The 19,631-nt window shown below is 43.2% G+C and overlaps 1 protein-coding gene across 1 annotated transcript; it reads left to right on the forward strand.

Moving 5' to 3' along the window:
* The first annotated feature begins 7,513 nt into the window (after positions 1–7,513).
* Positions 7,514–9,253, forward strand: LOC146987706 (potassium voltage-gated channel subfamily A member 3-like). Its single transcript, XM_085777030.1, has one exon. The coding sequence runs from the start codon at positions 7,514–7,516 to the stop codon at positions 9,101–9,103; it is 1,590 nt and encodes a 529-aa protein (XP_085633156.1). The 3' UTR covers positions 9,104–9,253.
* The last annotated feature ends 10,378 nt before the right edge of the window (positions 9,254–19,631 follow it).

Consider the following 19,631-nt stretch of genomic DNA (forward strand, 5'->3'; position numbering starts at 1 on the left):
GTGCTGCTAAATTGATCTTAAGTGATCATCAATTTTTTATTTAACCTTTATTTATTCAGGAAGGATCCATTGAGATTTAACAATCTCTTTTTCAAGGATGTCCTGGTCAGTTAGTACAAATACAAGCAAACATACAAAACAAGATCAAGGTAACGAGAGACATCAAACATCAAAGACAAGCAGCACAATTACAGAATTAAGTTAATTGTCACAGATGCAGCTGGTGACTAAAAGTTCTGAGATTGTGTGTTTGAAGCCAGAAAGAGGGATGAGAGAGCCCAATCTCATCCTGGCTTGTAGGTCATTCCACGACCATGGCCCAAAATGAGAGAGGGTCTTTTTGCACACAAAACATTGGATTGAATGAGTTTTTTTTGTTTTTACCTGATTTACATTATAGTTAAATTGATTTTCTTGGGGGCAGTTTCGATTGGTGTTTGGAAAAAACACCTGATGATATTATGCGCTCCAAAAACTAAAGATAATGAATAATCATGTGATCAAAAATGAAAATAATAGCTGCAGCCCCCAGTCAGTTGCACCGTATGCAAGGGTTTAATAGCTGCTGTTATTGTGCAGACTGAATGATGAAAAATGACCATTAAACACAAGCCGAGTGTGTTGAAGCAAGTCCCAGAGGGCCTACATTACTCTTTCAATTTTGCCGGCCCAGCTCCCACCTTCCCATCAACGTTTTGACAAAATTGATGACCGAGCTCAGTCCACATTTCAATTTAAAAGCATTTATTAGCATCCAAGCCCATGCCTGTGGTCTGAAAGCGGCTCGGATATAAAGCAATGGCCAAATGCTTAAGGGGGTCTTTCCGTGCAGCCGTACCAATCCATAACTGTGACGGCATGTCATGCGGAGGGCCAGAGAGCCCGTTCTCCCCGGGGAACTCTAATCCAGGAGGCTGGATCTTTTCCCCAACATACGCCCTCCTCGTTGCCCTCAACCTTCACATTTTACTCCGGGGATGCCTGTTGGAATAGCAATGAGACACAGAGCGTCGTCACATGCCATATCTGGCACTGTAATTCTCAATACTTGCATCACATCAATCCTGTCACATCTCAGAGGGAAGTGCGACTTTTGCTTGCAGCTGCGACTACAGTAAAATGCCAATTTTGACCCGCTTTGAGTCGAGAGCATAAAAAATGTGTATTTGCTGTCTGTGTTGTTAAAGGTCGGAAGATGCTAATCAGAAATATTTATCATTCAGTTATGGGATTTGTGTTTGAGCAAAAGACTTCTTTTTGTTCTCCGTCCACAATTGCGAGAGATTGTCTTGGAAGGTGTTGCATTGTCTGGCTCCTGCCTCTGTGTGTGTGACATGCAAAAAAAAAAAAAAACATGCACCATGTATTAGTGTATGCTGTAAGTGGCGTGTCTGTGCTACTGGCTGTGTGTTTGTTTTTTTGAAGAGCAACTATAACATTAAGGCACAGAAGCTGATGAGTTAAATTCCCTGGTTGGCCTCCATGTGTGTCAGACTTGTTTAATGCATCACTGTGGCAGCAGCTGCTCGCATTTCCTCAGCGGTGAGACGGACCTACTGAAGCATTTAGCATGTCAAATCCAAAATCTTAGTATCAACCCAAATTATATTTATATACCACTAATTTGCAAGGGCATGTACTGTACAGTCTGACAGAACATGAATGCCACCTGAGCCGTGTGATTACTCAACAAAGCAAGCAAGTAGTGTCTGGAGAACGAGCTAATGATCTCTCCAATTGCAAACTATGTTAGCAGATTGTCGGCATTCGGTCTTTCTGCTACGGACAGGATGCTCATGAGTCTTTTGTTTCTGTAATAATAACACAACATTACAAGACGGAGTTGTTTTTGAGTATTTGTTTTTGAGTATTTGCTTTGTGTGTTGTGATGTCACATAATTATTATACATGATTATTTCATAGCGTGGTGAATGTGCAGGTCACGACCTGTTCACAAGAGCGTTTTGGAGTTGTTGGATTGTGTATTTGATGAGTTTGCCTGTACCATTCACCTCCATTGTGTTCACTGAGCAGCTCACGTCTCTGCCCTGTTTATCTCAAAACAACATGCACCGATATTTAAAGGTCATGAAACTACCTATAATAGGGATTATGGCAATAGCCAAAATTGCCAAAATGTTGAACTATCCCTTTAACTGTCACTGTCATATCATTAAGCATATTTTTTTTGTCAAATGCAGTGAAGCCTTTAGGGTTTCGGTATTTTGGTTAATGTATAATAAGCATCTTTGAGTGCCTTACAAATGCACCGTACAAAACATAATCATTATTATTATTAATCTTTTTATAAAGTTACATTTGCATAAAGCAGCATATCTGTCCATTATCAAACACATGCACATAATTTGAGATTAATCGTGATTCACTATGGATACTCATTAGATTATTTATTCATAAATTCAATTGATTGCAGCCTTCTTATTGATGTGTGTCCGCAACATGTACCCTATACATTTAATATCATGTCAACTACATTATATCAATTAGTTTTTAAAGATATTGCGTGGCAGAGAAATCAATATGCACCGCTCCTTTAACCCCTCACTTAGAGCTGCTTTGAATCAGGGCAAGTTCAGTGTGGTAGCATTATCTATGACCTTGGCCTTCACCTTGACTCATGAGCGCTGCGGCCACGGACAGTGTGAACGTGTAATGATCCAGCGTTGGCAGGGACCACATCCAATGCGTGACTGATCGATAGATGCTGGTCTCTCTCTCTTTATCTCTTTCTCTCTCTCTGCCTGTATTGATCAGTCAGCGTGTGCCTGCGAGCCAGACCCAACAGACACAGGACGGGGGGAAAAAGACCCTTGCCCCTCATTTCTCAAAGAGCAGCCGTCGCTTTTGATGGAAACCGGCCCTATTTTCCCTCGACACCCCTTGACAATGTTGAAGAATGAAAAATGCACTTAAGAAATTTTGGAAGGGATTATTATATCAAATGCCCTCATCCCCCTGCAGACCAGTCGCACAATGTCATTTGTAACGTCACTTAAAATTCCAGCGTCTGCCAGAGTTAATAAGTCATTTTTTAACTTCCCAGACTGATAAAAAAAATCTATCTTTAGCTGCTTGCAGCTCCAGAGGTTTGGACATATAATAGGCCTGTTTTATCCTCAACAGGGAACCAACAGAGCAGACCAGAAAATTACAGAGAAAATTGACTACGCGACCTTGTGGAATACATGGTCTGTGTATGAATGCATGTGAGATTGTCGCATGTGTGCAACAGGGTCAGTATCGAGGGACGCTCTTTGGCTTGTGTTTGCAAATACAATAAATCATATGTAGTGTATTAGTGTCCTGACTGCTAGAAAAAACAGTGTTGATACGGAGTGGGACACGTCGGCTCTTCCGCTGATGTTATCTGCATGGGAATTGCATTACATCAAAGGGGGTTTGGGGGATCTGCCCTCTCTCTCTTAAACCTACAGAGGCACACATGCATTCAGTGTCATCACAATGTAATCAGGACAGCTGAGCATTTCACCTCATGTGAGACTCTGTCTGCTGCTCGGCCAATCAATTACTGTTCTCCCTAACCCTCATTACCCTGAGGTTCGTCTGAGCCGCAGAGCAAATCACAACAGATTTTTCTCTGAATCTGAAATCAGGCCCTGAGCAGATACACTCACTCAGTCTGTGTTTACAGGAGTAAACAGTGCTTTCATGGCCCAGTGGAAATAACATTTAATGTATTTATATTATGTTTGAATGGAGACTGAATTGGATAAGAGGAGAGAAGAAACAGAGAGGGTGGGGGAACCATAGCTGAAGGCTGTTGGATAACAAGTGGTGTTGTGAAACAGAAGTGTCTCTCCTGCCCAGGATCTAAGCTTCATATCTGTCCCTTATTGTCAAGCTGATTGTGTGTTTGATAAGTGGCCTTGTAGTCAACACACACACACACACACACACACACACACACACACACACACTCACTAAGAAAACCGGCTGGGTCCTTTTGATCCAGATATGCAACATGTTCATTCCTAAGTGGGCTTGTGAAAAATAGTCTCCTTGCTGGGTTGGAACCGGAAATTATGTAACTTCTTCAACTTTACTCCTTTTCTCTTAACAAAACAGTTGATGTTTTGTTGCCATGGAGATGAAAAAAAACTCCCCATGCTTACTGAGATGCAGCTACTGGGAGGTTGTTAATAACAGCATGACTTTCTTACTGCAAACCCTTGGATTCTGTTTATGTTGGTATTGAGGAGCGTGTTGACCAAGAAACAGCCCAGAAACATAATGTCAACATACTGTATGTCCATGTCACCACACTGGCCTCTGTCTCTTTGGAAATAAGCTTTTTGCTTTATTGTGTCTTTTCATAACCTAATTATCTGTCATACCTTGATGTGTGCAGTCCAGTAGCTACCCATCCAAGAGGGACCGGCAGCAGATAGCCTGTAGAGTTTCAGCCCATCTGAAAAATAAGGAGAGATTCAGGTCTGGGGGGATAGGTCACGATCAATCTAATTTTGATCGTGATTACGATTTTGGCTTCTCACGATCATAAAAACACTGTAATCGAAGAAAAACGATTATTTTTTTGTCTATTGGTGTTTTATTCTGAAAAACACACATGCGCGCTTCCGCCCCCGCGCCTGCACTGCACTCCTCTCTCAGTTAATGCTGTGGACGAGTCCACTCATGTGTTGACGGCGGCGTTTAAAAATCAGCGCCAAATGATATATTTATCGAATATGGACCCATTAACAAGTGTGGGTAACGTAGATTCATCCGCACACCAGCAAAAGCTCCAGAGCAATAATTTATTATCACCCAAGGGGGGAGTGTAACGTTTTGGTCCTTGAGGTCCTTGAGGACCCTTCCTCAGACTAAGACTAAGACTGTTAGTCTGAGGAAGGGTCCTTGAGCCCGAAACGTTACACTCCCCCCTTCGGTGATAATAAATTATTGCTCTGGAGCTTTTGCTGGTTTGGGGATTTTTTCTTTTTCATCATTGACTTTTTATGTCCGGCACCCAGCGTTTCAGATTTTGGGATGTGCCTGCTTTTTCTATGTTTTCAATAACGTAGATTCATCCACATTAAAGCCCCTGTACAGACTTTTTATTTAGTGTTGATTTTGGCGGCCCCTGTGGACAAAAGCAGTGGTGTTTTACTGGAATGAAGACTGCATTTCCCACTGACGTGAAGATGTTTGTCTGTCCGGCACGTGTAGATTTGTTTTGGAAACGTCGGAAAGAAGACAGGACTTGCTTATTTTTTTTTAGCATCGTAATGTATCTATTGGTATGGTTTGGTCAGTTGTCTGACCCGACCATGCCTTCCAAAATTAGACTACTTAGAAATAGCGTATCTTCACACTGATGGGCTCATTTGCTTTTGTAGGTAACAGAGACACATCAGCCCATTGACAACTGCTGGGACGTAGTAAAGATGCGCTTGGTTTTAACACCAGAAGAGCTGCAACAAGCTGAAACCAGAGACTTTTGCGTATCCATTTAATATGAGACTCTTTTATAACCAAAAGCAAACTCCTCGGGGTCTCTTTAAGTGAAAACTATATGTATATTGCATGTTGCATGACCTGTCCAGGGTGTACCCCACTTGGGATTGACTCTGGCTATCTCCCTAAAGTTTATTAATAAATGACAAGGTATCAGAGCAGAGCGTAGACACACACTCACTGATTGTATATTTTCAGCAGTATTTTGGTATTGGAGCCACCCTACACAATTAGACAGAAGTCATAAATAAGGATTTTGAAAAAAGAAAGAAAGAAAAAAAACACCCTTTAGAGGTTAAAATTGTACTTAAACCTTAGTAGTATTTCTGAATTCCTGTCAGGAAGTTCCAACACATTTGTGGTGCTTTCAAGTCTCTGGTTCAATAGAAATTAGGTTAGTTTGCAATTTTGTGCTTCCCCTGTTTTTCGTCTGGATATTTTTCAACACTGGCTAATATACTCAAAGGTATTACCTCAGTTTCACTGTACTGCCTGCCAGCAAAACTCTGTTTTTTTCCCCTGTATACAGTGTTCCCGTTAGCAAGAGGTTTCCCCTGCCCTAGAACTAATTTTTTTTTTCAAGCAGCTGCAAAAGAGGTCAATAGGTTTTTTAGATGAGTGTCATCCGCTTTAAGAGGATTTTCTGAGTATGTTCAGTTGAGTACTAGATGTTTGCCGTATTTGGATAGAGGAGAGGCTCAGCTTTTCCTTCACACGTTCATGTATTGAAATCAAAACCCAGAGTGGCACAACAACACAAATAAAAGCAAGAGTTCACTGTGCAGGGGAGACTTGGACCCCGTTTGAACTCATTAACCCGTGCACAGGGACAGGGACAAGAGACGGGGAGGGGGCCTTTGATGAGGCCTGTCAGGATGAATTACAAACAACAGGGATTTTACATTTTCGTCATTAATCACAGCTGTAACAAAGGCTGACACTCCAGAAGCTTCTTTGAGGCGATTCTATCACCACATGGCGGAGAGGAGAGAGGAACCGAGGTGACTGATCCCGAGGCTTCAGTCTTGTGTTCCCAATAACTGCAAACACATCTTCAGACGCACACACACACGCACACACATTGTGCACATACCAAACTCAAGTCAGCACTCATTTGCTCTAGAGAGGGAGAGGCAGAGGGAGAGCGCGCATTGATTTTGTACATGCTGGTGCGCGCTTTTTCTTTTTCAGCACCATGGAGAGCAGCAGCCCCTCCACAACAAATAATCACTTATTGAAAGAACAAGCAATTAAATATCCTGCTTTGTCGCAGTTGGACAGTGGATATCTCCACGGTGCAGACCTCTGTTGCCTGTTGCCAAAAAGAAAATGACTTAGTGTTTGTGTGGAAAAAGACGTTAACATGGCCAGACTTCACACAGCGGAGCAAAGAGATGCCGCTGCCTCCGTGTTATTGCTGGTTTTTTCAGTCATAAAAAAAAAAAATCGATTAGTTTTTGGGGCTTTTAGGGCCACTGTCGTTTTCTGATTGTTGAGAAAAGGACAAGTGTGTGTGGCATAAAGCAAGCAGCAGCTTTGTTGATACTTGCACGTGACGAAGGTGTTGAGCTCACAGGGAAATAATCTTAACTTGGATCAAACAGGTGATTCAGCAAGTGTGTATGTTTGTGTGTGTGTGTGCGTGTGTGCGCCACAACACTTGAGTGAAGGTGTGAGGGTGCGAAGGTGCACGCGCTCGAGAGTGAGTGTCAAGTTAATTTCCGATTGGATGAGTGGTGGTGGACGTATGTCAGACATATGCGCGCCGTGGGCGGGTGTCAACGTGTTTGGAAAAAAAACCCACTCAGGCGGAGAGGGGAGTGCCGCGCTTCACTGTGGATCCACACACACAGACAGAGAGAGGTGATAGTGAGAGGAGATGTGAGCCTCGGCTCCCCAAAGCTGTGAGCTTTGGCCGAGAGAGGCGTGGCACACCCCCTCCCTCCCTTCCACCCCCCCTTACCCCCACCACACACACACACACACACACCTCCCAAGACCAGAAACCACCTGTATGGATGAGCAGATCTCCAGCGTGATCCAATCGCCCTCATCCGCCAGGCAGAGGGGCAGCAGGGGCAGCAGCAGCAGCAGCAGCAGTCGGGGTTATGTGGAGGTGCAGGTGCAGGCGAGGCGCGTGATGACGGTGGAGAACATGCTGGAGGAGTCGGCCGTGCTCTCGGCTCCTCACCTGTCGGCGGATCGATACCAGCGCGGCGGCGGCGGTCGTCAGGGATGCTGCGAGAGGGTGGTGATCAACATCTCGGGTCTGCGCTTCGAGACGCAACTTAAAACTTTCAACCAGTTCCCAGACACGCTGCTGGGCGACCCCAGGAAAAGGATGCGCTACTTTGACCCACTGAGGAACGAGTACTTCTTCGACAGGAACAGACCGAGCTTTGATGCCATCCTGTACTACTACCAGTCGGGGGGGCGCATACGGAGACCTGTTAACGTCCCCATTGATATTTTCTCCGAGGAGATTAGGTTTTATCAGCTGGGTGAGGAGGCCATGGAGAAATTCCGAGAGGACGAAGGGTTTATCAAAGAAGAGGAGCGCGTGCTGCCCAAAAATGATTTCCAAAAGCAGGTCTGGCTTTTGTTTGAGTATCCTGAAAGCTCAGGGCCGGCGAGGGGGATAGCCATTGTTTCAGTTCTTGTCATTTTGATTTCTATTGTCATTTTCTGCATGGAGACTCTGCCGGAATTTCGGGATGAGAGAGACCAAGCCACGGTGGCCCCGGCGGTCAATGGCACCGCTCCCTCCGCGCCAAACCCCTTCACAGACCCCTTCTTTGTGATAGAGACCCTGTGCATCATATGGTTCTCCTTCGAGTTGCTGGTGAGGTTTTTCGCCTGCCCGAGCAAAACTTGCTTCTCCAAAAACATCATGAATATCATTGACATAGTCGCCATCATCCCCTACTTTATCACTTTGGGGACGGAGCTGGCCGAGACGGAAACCAACGGCGGCCAGCAGGCCATGTCCCTCGCCATCCTGAGGGTGATCAGGTTGGTGAGGGTCTTTCGCATTTTTAAGCTCTCACGCCACTCAAAGGGACTTCAGATCCTGGGGCAGACCCTCAAGGCCAGCATGAGGGAGCTCGGTCTGCTTATCTTCTTCCTTTTCATCGGAGTTATCCTCTTCTCCAGCGCGGTTTACTTCGCAGAAGCGGACGACCCCACGTCCAGCTTCACCAGCATCCCGGACGCGTTTTGGTGGGCTGTTGTCACCATGACCACGGTCGGATACGGGGACATGCACCCGGTGACCATCGGTGGTAAAGTCGTGGGGTCGCTGTGCGCAATAGCGGGCGTGCTGACCATTGCCTTACCCGTGCCCGTGATTGTGTCCAACTTCAACTACTTTTACCACAGGGAGACGGACGGAGAGGAGCACCCACAGTACGCCCACACGGCCAGCTGTGAGCACCTGCCCTCCGAGGAGCTGCGGAGGTCCTGCAGCTCCTCGTCCCTCAGCAAGTCGGAGTACATGGTGATAGAGGAGGGCATCAACAACAGCGCCTTCAAACAGCAGCCCAACTTCACCACCGAGAACAACCAGAACTGCGTGAACATCAAAAAGATCTTCACGGACGTGTAAATGAACCAGACACGGCTCATGTGTGAAGCATGAACAGTAGCTTTAATATTTTATTTTTTAATATATATATATATATAGCCGCTCGTAATATGTCAGTCCATATCTGTGGATGAACGCTGCGTAAATGTCCGTTTTAACAAGTAATTTATCCCTCTTTTTTTTTTTCTTTTTTTTTTGCATTTACACGAACGGGAGATTATCATAGCCTACTGCTCTTAGTGTAGATCCATATGTTTTGAGTATTTCTAAGTGCGGAGAAGTATTATTGTGACCCACTGGAGGAGTATTCATTTCTATCCACGTTGTTGTCGGGTATAAAAACAAAACAACTACATTGAATGAAGTAAGCGGCTTGTTAAAACAGATATTTTTTCAGTGTATAGTGCCACATGATGCCTACATATCTCGATGTAATAATGCGAATGCTGTCGATGTTCACGGTTGGGGATACACGTGTAGCATATACAGTACTTTACTATATTGTATGTATCCGTCAGTCAAAAACGACGTCGTGTACTTCGTGGACAGAAAAGTTCCATTGTCCAGTATGTGATGAATAGACTCTGGTCATTTTATGCGTAACCACTTGTTTAGGTTATATTTACAGTTTTTCTCAATTGCTAAAACACTAAACCCTGTTGTCTGAACCAAATTCTCAGTTGCCTGAACCCACTGATTGAATCAGTCACTCTTTTGGCAAAACCATCAGCACTTTTCACCTGTTTAGACACATCTTACCAACACATTTTCATTGTGATGCACCTGTGTTGCAAAATGCTGAGCACAGGTGGCAAAAGTCAAACACAAGTAAAGCACAAGTTTCACCGGTTGAACACAACAACTCAAAATTGATAACACTTGTGTCCAATGATGTGAGGGCACATATACTGTAAGCCAGTTCAGGATGAAGTCCTGCTGAGTTGTGCACTTCTCATTTCTATATTTTTGTACTTTATTTTTACGTAGGCTTACTGTATACAAGTGCTAAATGCACAAGATTTCTGTTTGTCTTTGTACTGTACAAGTGCTACGTGTAAATGCACAAGATTTCTGTTTTTTGTACTCCTTTTTTTTTTACTATGTACAAGTGCTAAATGCACAGGTTTTTTGTTTTGCAAGAGGAGAAGATGAGAGGTGACAGGGTGAAGAAAGAAAGGATGAGGGAGGGAGGGAGGGAGGGAGGGATGAACTGGGCAGAAAAAAAGAAGGAAGGAAAAGGGAATGAAATGGATGTGGAGAGGTAAGGAGGAGGGTGAAAGAAAGGGAAGGAGAAAAGTGCTACAGTGTAAATGCACAGGTTTTTTGTTTTGCAACATGCATTTAGCCTACAGTGAACGATAAACATTTATTTCTACAGCTTCATGTGCTGAGCATTGTGTTTTCTATTTTTCTATGTAGTGTTTAGTGGCTGCTCAGTAGTGTTTTTAATTTTGATTGACTCGGGGCACGATTTGGCAACAAAGTTCAGTTTTGGGCACAGATTGAACTGTTTTGAGGTCAAAGTTTGGTTTTGCAAGAAGAGTCTGAGGTTTTGTGAATGTAGCTTGAAAATTGGGGTTTGTGTTCACAGTTTAGAGAAAATGAGAGAAGCTTTCGAGAAATGTGTCTTAGCAATCGAGAAAAACTAATATCATAACATGTGGAGATATGGACTCTGAGTCTTGTTCCGATTATTATTCAGGTAATAAACCGCACAGTGGTGTAGATGGAGATGCTTATCATGAGTTATAAGTCGAGCTTTACTGTATTTTTATTATTCAGAACTGCCTAGCCTACATTAAATAAAAAGGAAAATGAAGAGATCCCGACTCGAACATCTCATTACCGCCAGCATCATGGATGAATATGCACACGAGCAGAGGGGGAGATGAAACGTATTGCGAATAATTGTGTGTGTGTGTGTGTGTGTGTGTGTGTGTGTGTGTGTGTGTGTGTGTGTGTGTGTGTGTGTGTGTGTGTGTGTGTGTGTGTGTGTGTGTGAGAAAGAGAGCGGTCATGTGATGACAGGATGAAAACAGCGTGGATGAAAGGAGGGACAACGCGGCATGTCCCGCCCCCCTGCTCACTGAACCCAGCTTGTGATGCAGTCTCCATGACGACGGTGGTTTCCTGGGTAACCCCCACTAATGTTACCATGGCATAACAAGACTTCCCTATTGTGGTGGTTCGGTAACCTTCATCCTCACCTTTTTGTCTTTGAAGAGACTGTGACTATGTGACTTATTTATTTATTTTTATTATTTCTTTATTTTTATTCGTGATACCGTATCTGTTCCTGTAAAGGTGGATGAATCAATTTTAGACACTTTACAGTGTTAGACCTTTCGGTGAAGTCAACAATCTGTACATCTTCAGGCTGTGCATCAGCAGATATGTAAACATATGAATATCATAGGTAGCTGTTTGTTTCCCGTCACCAAAACCACCTCGGCTGATCTGTTTTCCAGACCTGTTCTCTTGAGTTGGCATGCCAACTAGGCCTGACGTCAGACACCTTTCATCCCCTCCAGCAGACACTTGCATGTGCGCTTGTAGGCTAAGTGACACAAACAAACAAACAAACAGTGAAACTCAAAGGAATCTTCTGAACATTAATTACGCAGCTGTATCTCATTTTGGCGTGCAATATGTATGAGAGCCTCTGTAAACTGCTGCCATGGCGGCTGCAGCAAACGCTTGTTTTCATGATTTATTATTGTGTTGATGCTTTTCTAGATTAATTAGTGAATCGTTTGGTCTTTATATCGACATTGTTCTGAGAAGACAAAGACTGTCCTGTCCTCTAATGTCTTGTTTTGTTTGACGAACTCTTTAGAAACCAAAGATTTCCAGGTTACAGAGACAAACGGCAGAGCACAGTAAACTTTAGGACAAGCATGAACTGGAGACCATTTGTCACTTTTAATTAAAAGAAATAACATTTCAATTATTTATTTAACATTTAACACTTATTACAGATTAAGGAGTGTTTGTTAGTATGTATGATTAATGATAAATGAGGTAAAACATGTTTAAAGCCATGCTCACAGTGTCTTTAATTAAGTCAATGAATGCATAGGTCCAGCTGCTGAACTCTAGGTGAAGTCCTGGCTGGTTTCAGGTTGAGCTGTGTTGTTGTTGAAGTTGCTGTTGAAAATAGCTCTGCACTGCCCTCTAGTGGATCATCTCAGTTATCACTGTTACAAAGGAGATTAACATTGATCTTGCTCTGATGATATTCAAGTGCTCCTTATTAGATTTTAAAGACTACAGCTCCCACTAGCATTTTAAAACACTGTAATGTAATTGAGAGCAGTTTATGTATTTTATTTAACTAAGTCCTCTGTGGTCACCTTAAGTGGAGGCAAACAGATATGAAAACACAGTCATTGTGTCTTATAATGATCCATGTTCTTATCTATGGTGTTCTGTAAAGCATATATATTTATATGATGCTGCTCATAAATGCTGATTGGAGGACTTAAAGCTTTAAGTTTTATGAAGGAGACATGTTCTTATGCTTTTTACTATGATGCTATTGAAGTGCAGTGCATAATTTAGGTAATTTGATCTCCCAACTGTCTTGGATTGCTTGTTTGTGTCTTATTTAGCACAACTGAGCTGTAAAAATGTTTCATATTCCCAGATGAGTCTGTCTCGAGGTATAACTAACCACAAACATAAGCAATATCACAACATAATGCGCATAAATGTACTGACAGACCAAATGTCTAAGGGAGTGGTCAGTGTGTTAGATACACATGTGGAATGTAGTGTCATCCAGTTCAAAGGCTCTGCCGAATAACTTTTGAAAAAGTTTATTCGTGCTCTTTCAGAGACAGCAGAAATGTGGAAATGAAGTACATATATATTACATTTTGCTTTTTCCTTATTATGTCCTCATAACCTGCCAGTGCCTATACTACTTATTCATGCAGAGCATTAATCCTCCTCAGCAATCAAACCCTTCCTTTTGCCGTTAATGGTGTTTCACAGATGTAAATACTAATATACTTGGGTTTTATTCAGATCAGAGGAAAATTAAAAAAAAAAAAAATACAGAAGAGTTAGAATTGCTGTTATTTATCATTACTACTATTGCTGCTGTTTATGCATGCACGGGTGTAGTTTGTGAGACCCTGGTCATTGAGGCAGGAGCAGCGTTTTATCCTAGAATTGGTGGTGTGGCTGTCTCATGGAGTTTCTCACGCAGGGCAGGAAACTACCTTAAAATTCCACCCAAAGGCTTTTAGTCTGACCCATAATTTCTGTTTCCCAGGTGACGAAGAGGGAATTACACTTTGTGAGCCAGAGTCGGAGGGGGAAAAAACTCAAATTCACTCTGAGGTGCACTGGCTGTTACGAAGCAAAATGTGCTTTTGCAGCATGGGAGCTTGTGATTTTTTTAAAATACAGAAACATTTAAATAAAGGACATGTGGCTATGGGCGGAGCAGAAGAAAACTTTACTTTACTACAGCCTTGTGTGTTTCTGAAAGGGCAGCTATTCTCCATACATTGTAACTCATATTCTGGGACTGATATTTACTATTTGACCTAAGTTGGGGTGAGATATTGGTATATTTGGTACTGTAGATACTTGGTATATTTGGTCATGTGTGTTTTTGTTTGGCAAAGTTTAGTCTTGATGACAGAGATTTTAAATGATGGTGGCCTGTTTGGTAACACAGGTCCACATTTGATTTGCATAATTATATAGATGCTTCATTTGATCTACAAATCAGACTGAGCACATCAAACACAAAAACAAAACATTGAAGAAAGATAAACACACATTTGGAACCACCTTAAATTAGAGCAGAGGTGGTAGATATTTATATGCAAAGCAGTTAAATTCACAGATTACAACATTTTGTCTGCTTTGCTGAGTCTTAAGTTTTGCATGCAGCGCTGCAAAGACCTCGCTCCGTCTGGCCAGGTGCTACTACGTGTCACACAGCTCCAGGTGCTGTGCCTCAGAACTGCTGAGTGGCTTTGTTCCCTCTGTCTCCTCTGCTGGAGTTAAAGCCCTTCTCCAATGTATTTTTAACCAGGGGGAAATGAAAACGCACCTCCATGTTACCCACCATCGTTAATCATCTCCTGCAGAGCTGGACGGCAGCGCTACAACGGCCGCCTGCAGCTCAACCTGTCCTCTGGTCTGCAGAGAGAGAAGCATCAGAGGTAAACCTGTTAGAGCTTAACAGGCTGAGATATTGTGGCCTCATGAGATCAATGATGCTCAAAAGTATTTATCAGTTATATCTGTTTACACTCATCTCCTCAGGGAATAGGCTTATATTGTTATGAATATAACTATTATGTTATTACAGAAGATGAATCAACCAAGAAATATTTATTATTATATTATATTTATTCAGAATCTTTCATACATTATTTCAGTGACCATGTGTTGCATGTTGCTCACAGAGCTGGATGTGTTTGCAGAGTTCCTTCAGCTCCACAGTGTTTTTGGATCTTTCTGCTCATTGTTTGTGGTTTGCGACATCTGTTTTCCAAAAGTGCCGGTCAACGGACTGTTAACTTCTTGCCCAACATCAAGCTGCAGGTGGACAATTATTGGTTACAGGTTAGTGCAGCTTTTAGGAGTTGAGGAGTCAGATATTTTCGAGGAGTTTGTGGAGACACTGAATATTTGGCCTCATTCACCAATATCTTCTTAAAGACTCCACAGAGATTGAGCAAAGAAGGTGAGCTGAGAAAGTGAAAATGCCCAAAGAAAATCTAAAGTGGACTCCAAACGTAAAGAGGTAGTGCTGAAATGGAGGTACTGCTACGGGAAGTGAACAAAAAAGAGCCGTTGTACGAGCATCAGCAGTAGATGCAAAGTAACAGAGGGAAAAAAAGCATGGGATGCTGTAAGTCGTTCAGTGAATGCACATACTGACGAAGTAAAGAACGATCTCAAGTAACGCCAAACAGAGTAGAGATGCAGTTCACTGGAGGGGGACAGACTTGTCCAGACTTATCTGAGCTGGACCAGCATCAAGGCAGAGAGAGATGTGCCTTCATAAATACCATGGTCACTTAATTGCTAGTTCCCCAATAAATATACAGTAACAGATGTGATAGTGTTTTTTAAGAGACTGCAATGCTTTGTAAAATATATATATTTTAAATATTAATAACATTTGAAATGATAAAAAACGATTCTAATTCAAATCACATAATATTACGCAACTGCAGAACTGCAATAATCACGTATTTTGCACAAGTGTGTCAGCTCTCAAATGTGCTTGAAAACTTCACAAGTGGCTTTTAAGAAGACATTTCTTCTTAAGAGCGGTTCATGAATGCTGTTAATTAAACTTCTCATAACACACACTCAGATGGTAACGCTGCTCTGTCTCTGCCGGATGTCTGAATACGCAACTGTCTGCTGAGATGACAACATCTGAGGTGATGTTGTGTCAGCATCTTCATCTTGCTCCAGTGCCACCAAGTGGCCAAAAAAAAGAAAAAAGAAAATCAATTAATGTAGCCTTAATTGTCTGTTCTTGTTTTCATTGTTGGTCACTTGGCTCCTAATGTCCAGTTTGTTTTGCTGTGGAAGCTTATTGTACAGCTGCTGGTGTACATTTAACATCTGACAGCAAGTTTACCTGATTTTGTCAGAAATATATTAAAATGATAGAAAAATCAGTTTATATTTGTTAGTAGGTAAGTAAGGTCTCTCTCTGAGACTATTGTTTTAGTGTCAGAAACATTGGTATTAATTCACCCTAACTCTAAGTGGACAAATCACCCACCAGTTTCTTTAAATGATCTTATTGTCCCACTGTCCCAGAGAGAGAGAGACTGAGAGCTGCACAGCTGTAAGACAGTCACAGCTGGTGCGCCTGAATGCATCCTAGTCCTGGGGAGGACGTGTGCACACTCTGCACCGAGTCCGAGACAGAAGGCTCTCACATATACGAGCTCACATGTGTGATACACAAACACACACACACCGAAGCAGACAACTGCAAGCAGTCGGCTCTGCAGCTGGTCCTCTGTGACACTGCTGCTCCAGGCGGACCGGGGGATCGGAGTCTAGGATTCTGCTCGATTGTGTCTGGGTGGAGTGGGAGTGGAGGTGGGGGAAGGGAGACCCCGGGCTTCCCCCCCTTCGCGTCGTCTCCTCGCTGTCCTCACCATACCAACGCTCCCTGCATGAGAAGAAGGATGCCTGCCAGCGGCCAGCTACCTCTGATGATACCCAGCATGCTAACACGGAGAGCGTGGTGCCGCTCGGCGTCTCTGAACTTTACCAGAGCACGTTTATGACACGCCGGTGGGGGTGGGTGGGGTGGGAGTGGAAGGTAGTGGCTGCATCCGGTGCAATTATTCACAGCGTTGCACATTTGTCTTCCTGCTCTGATGATATTTTTATGTGGTACAGTATTTGCCCTAAAACTGTAACTCACCGCTGCCAAAAATAGAAAGCAGGAGACATATTGCCATTAGGTGCCATTCATCCATCTGCTCTTTGGAGAACATGTAATGGCACTCTGGGGGGTATTCATAAAGTTCACTTTTCTGCATCAAGACTCACTGTTCAGGGCTTTCAGTGAGACAAAGGAAAGCCCAGAGAGCATGTCACAGACAGCATATACCCCCCCCCCCCCCCAGAGGGCAGACATACTAAAGCTTGACAGTGAAACCCAGTCTCATAGGCAGCTGTGGGATATGCTGGAGAACGTGTCCCAAGGAAAACCAATAATCTACAGATTGGACACGTTTTCTAATCCATCTTTAACCAGAGCAGCTGACTGCAGGGGGATGAAAAGTGCTTTGTCATCGTGCTGCTGTAACTTTACCTGAAATATCCCAGAGGCACCAGAGACGCTGTAGGTGTGATGTCACCGCCCAGCCTCCTCCCACTGCTGCCCCCAGAAACCGTCTCCATAGCAACCAAATGAGGCTGAGCAAAAGATTCGCCCAACTACAGTAGCAATGCTGACCTCGAACAATTTCTTTTGAAGCTGTTTTTTTTGGGGTTTTTTAAGGCGCTTTCCAAGACTGTGTTTGTCTTAACCTTGACAGATGAGATTAAAATGGTTAGCTGGTCGTGGGGGGTCAGACGCTTTGTCAGGACCTCGTGACCCTGGAAACTGTGCGACTTGGGCTTGTCCCTCAGGCGTCCTGTGAGTCAGAGTGGCGGCCGGGCCCAGCAGCAGCAGCAGCAGCAGCAGCAGCAGCAGTGTTGAATGCAGATGAGACTGCTGCATGACGCCGAGGCAAATATTTTGGTGCCTTGAATCACTGGCGAACAAACAAACAAACAAAAAAAACCTCAAATCCCAGCTTTGCATCATCATAGTGACACAGTTGCTGTCACTGTAAATGCCACAATGTGCATTGGTGCCGCAGCAAACAAACAGCATATCGCAAGCAAACGGTAAAGCAGAGCTGAGTATGTTTTGACGATTGTGCTTTCATGCCAGATTATTTCATTTACATTCGAGCAAGTAAAAGTGAAGCAAAAGCACTGATAAGTTAAAATATTCAAAGTCACTGCTGTATACAATGCGAGTGAACCACCACGTCTTTCACAGCTTTGCCCTGTATGATAAAAAGCTTAAGATGCACAAACAATCGGCTTTATTTTTATTCTCTGGCCCTCACACAGAAGGGATCTTGTTTCTGGTGTGACCTTGGTGTAATGTAACCCTCTGTTCCTGAAGCAAGCACTTACCTTGACTTGAATTTCACTCACTCTTCCAGACACATGGTATAATGCAGCAAAGGGGTATCCCTGCAACATTGACACTGACTCACTCACTCACTCACTCACTCACTGACTCACAGTCTCTTCAGCATCAGCATGGCACACTGCATTGACTGTAGCCAAGTTTTTTTTCTTTCAGTTCTATTCATTTTTTTTGGCTGTCAGTGCAAATGACAGATGAAGAAGCTGAATGCACTACAGTGTGACTGCCTGTGTGTTCATGTCAGCCAAATGCTGCATGCTGTAACTTCAGGACATCCAGAGCAGCACCGTGTGTCGATGCAGTAAATTGCTGTCAGGAGGGAAAACGTAGCACAGGCAGCGACCAGCCATCTACAAACCCACAGGTTTGGATCGTGAGCTGGTGCGGTGGGCGTGTGTGCAGATTTCTGAGAGGTTATCAGTCTAAATGAGCCACAGCTTGGCAGTATACTGCAGTGGACCAGTGTCCTTGTGTCTCTCCCCTAGTTTCTGGCTCTTTTCCAGCGTCTGCCCTCATCCTGCTGGGCCTCAATCTGACGCGCCCAACTCTCTCTCCTTTCCCTCCCTTTTTCTTCTCCCCCCTCTCTTTTCACAGTGCTCTCTCTTCCATATCCTTCTCTTGTTCATCTCCATCTCTTTTTGTCTCTACCTCACATGTACTGTTAGCTCTAGGACAGCACAGGGAGCTGAATTGCTACATATTTACCTGATCCACTTTTCTATTTCTTTTCTTTTTTTTTTATTGCCTCCACTTTACCAGCCCGCTCCAATAGCTGTGTGTAACCTGGCCTTTTTTACAGGGCAATGATGCTAGAATGACTCATCTTCCAGAGGGTTAAATAAATTGAGTCTCAGTGAAGATACATTTGGGGTGGGGAGTGTTTAGCAGCAAGGTTACAGGATTGCAGGATTTTTTTCATCGAGCTGGGAAAAAAACAGAAAAAAGAAAATTGTCAGAATATTTACGAGATCACTTTAGCATAAGATTCTCATTAAATATGGTGATGATTTTGCTACTGAGGAGTTATATACACAGGAGAGTGTTGCATCATCATATCTAGAAGCAGAAAACCTTTTTTAATGCAGCAGCAAATCCAAAGTGAGCATGACATGCAGAGTTCATCAGTTCCATCTTACTGCATTTCGTTGACTGTTACCGTATATTGAGCTTGTTATAGGCAGAACAGGGTCCTGAGGTTGAATCATGCTGGAATTTAGACCTTTTTGTGTGCATCCCATTTCATACTGTGTGTCTCTGTGTGTGTAGTGGAAACCTGTGGCTGCTGCAATGCAGTATCACAGAGCAAGGAGGTACAATAGACCTTGAGCCTCTATAAAAACAGCGCTGCACTCTAGAGACAAGGCTTAACAGCACTGACACCTGCCACTGAGAAACACACGTCAAACATATACATTGAAACTTTAGGCAGAGGTATTGTTCTGGTCATTTTGTGATGCTAAAATGTAGAAAATAGACTCTGATCCACTGCAGGTCGTCAGTAGGACTCAGTATCGAACCTCTGTACAGTTCGGAAAGGAAAATGTTCTTCAGACACTTACCGCTAAATCAAGGAGAGAATATATATTAAGCCTTTCTATAGTCAGCCATATTGATTTAAACCACTGACCTCAGAGGACCTTCATCTGGATGGAAATACTAAAAGCAGATTGATTACACATCAAACTCTTCTACAAATAGACAGTACACTATAAATAAACATTCGCTGCTCCATCGCAAAACGTTATGTTTTTGGTACAGACTGAAAATTTGCATTGCATTATTCACCTGTCCAAAAGTTGGCATTAATGTCTGGACAGATTTAGAGACTTGCCAACT

Source organism: Trachurus japonicus, chromosome 5 (assembly GCF_045865225.1).
Source record: "Trachurus japonicus isolate A0001 chromosome 5, Traja_1.0".
Taxonomy (NCBI): Eukaryota; Metazoa; Chordata; class Actinopteri; order Carangiformes; family Carangidae; genus Trachurus; species Trachurus japonicus.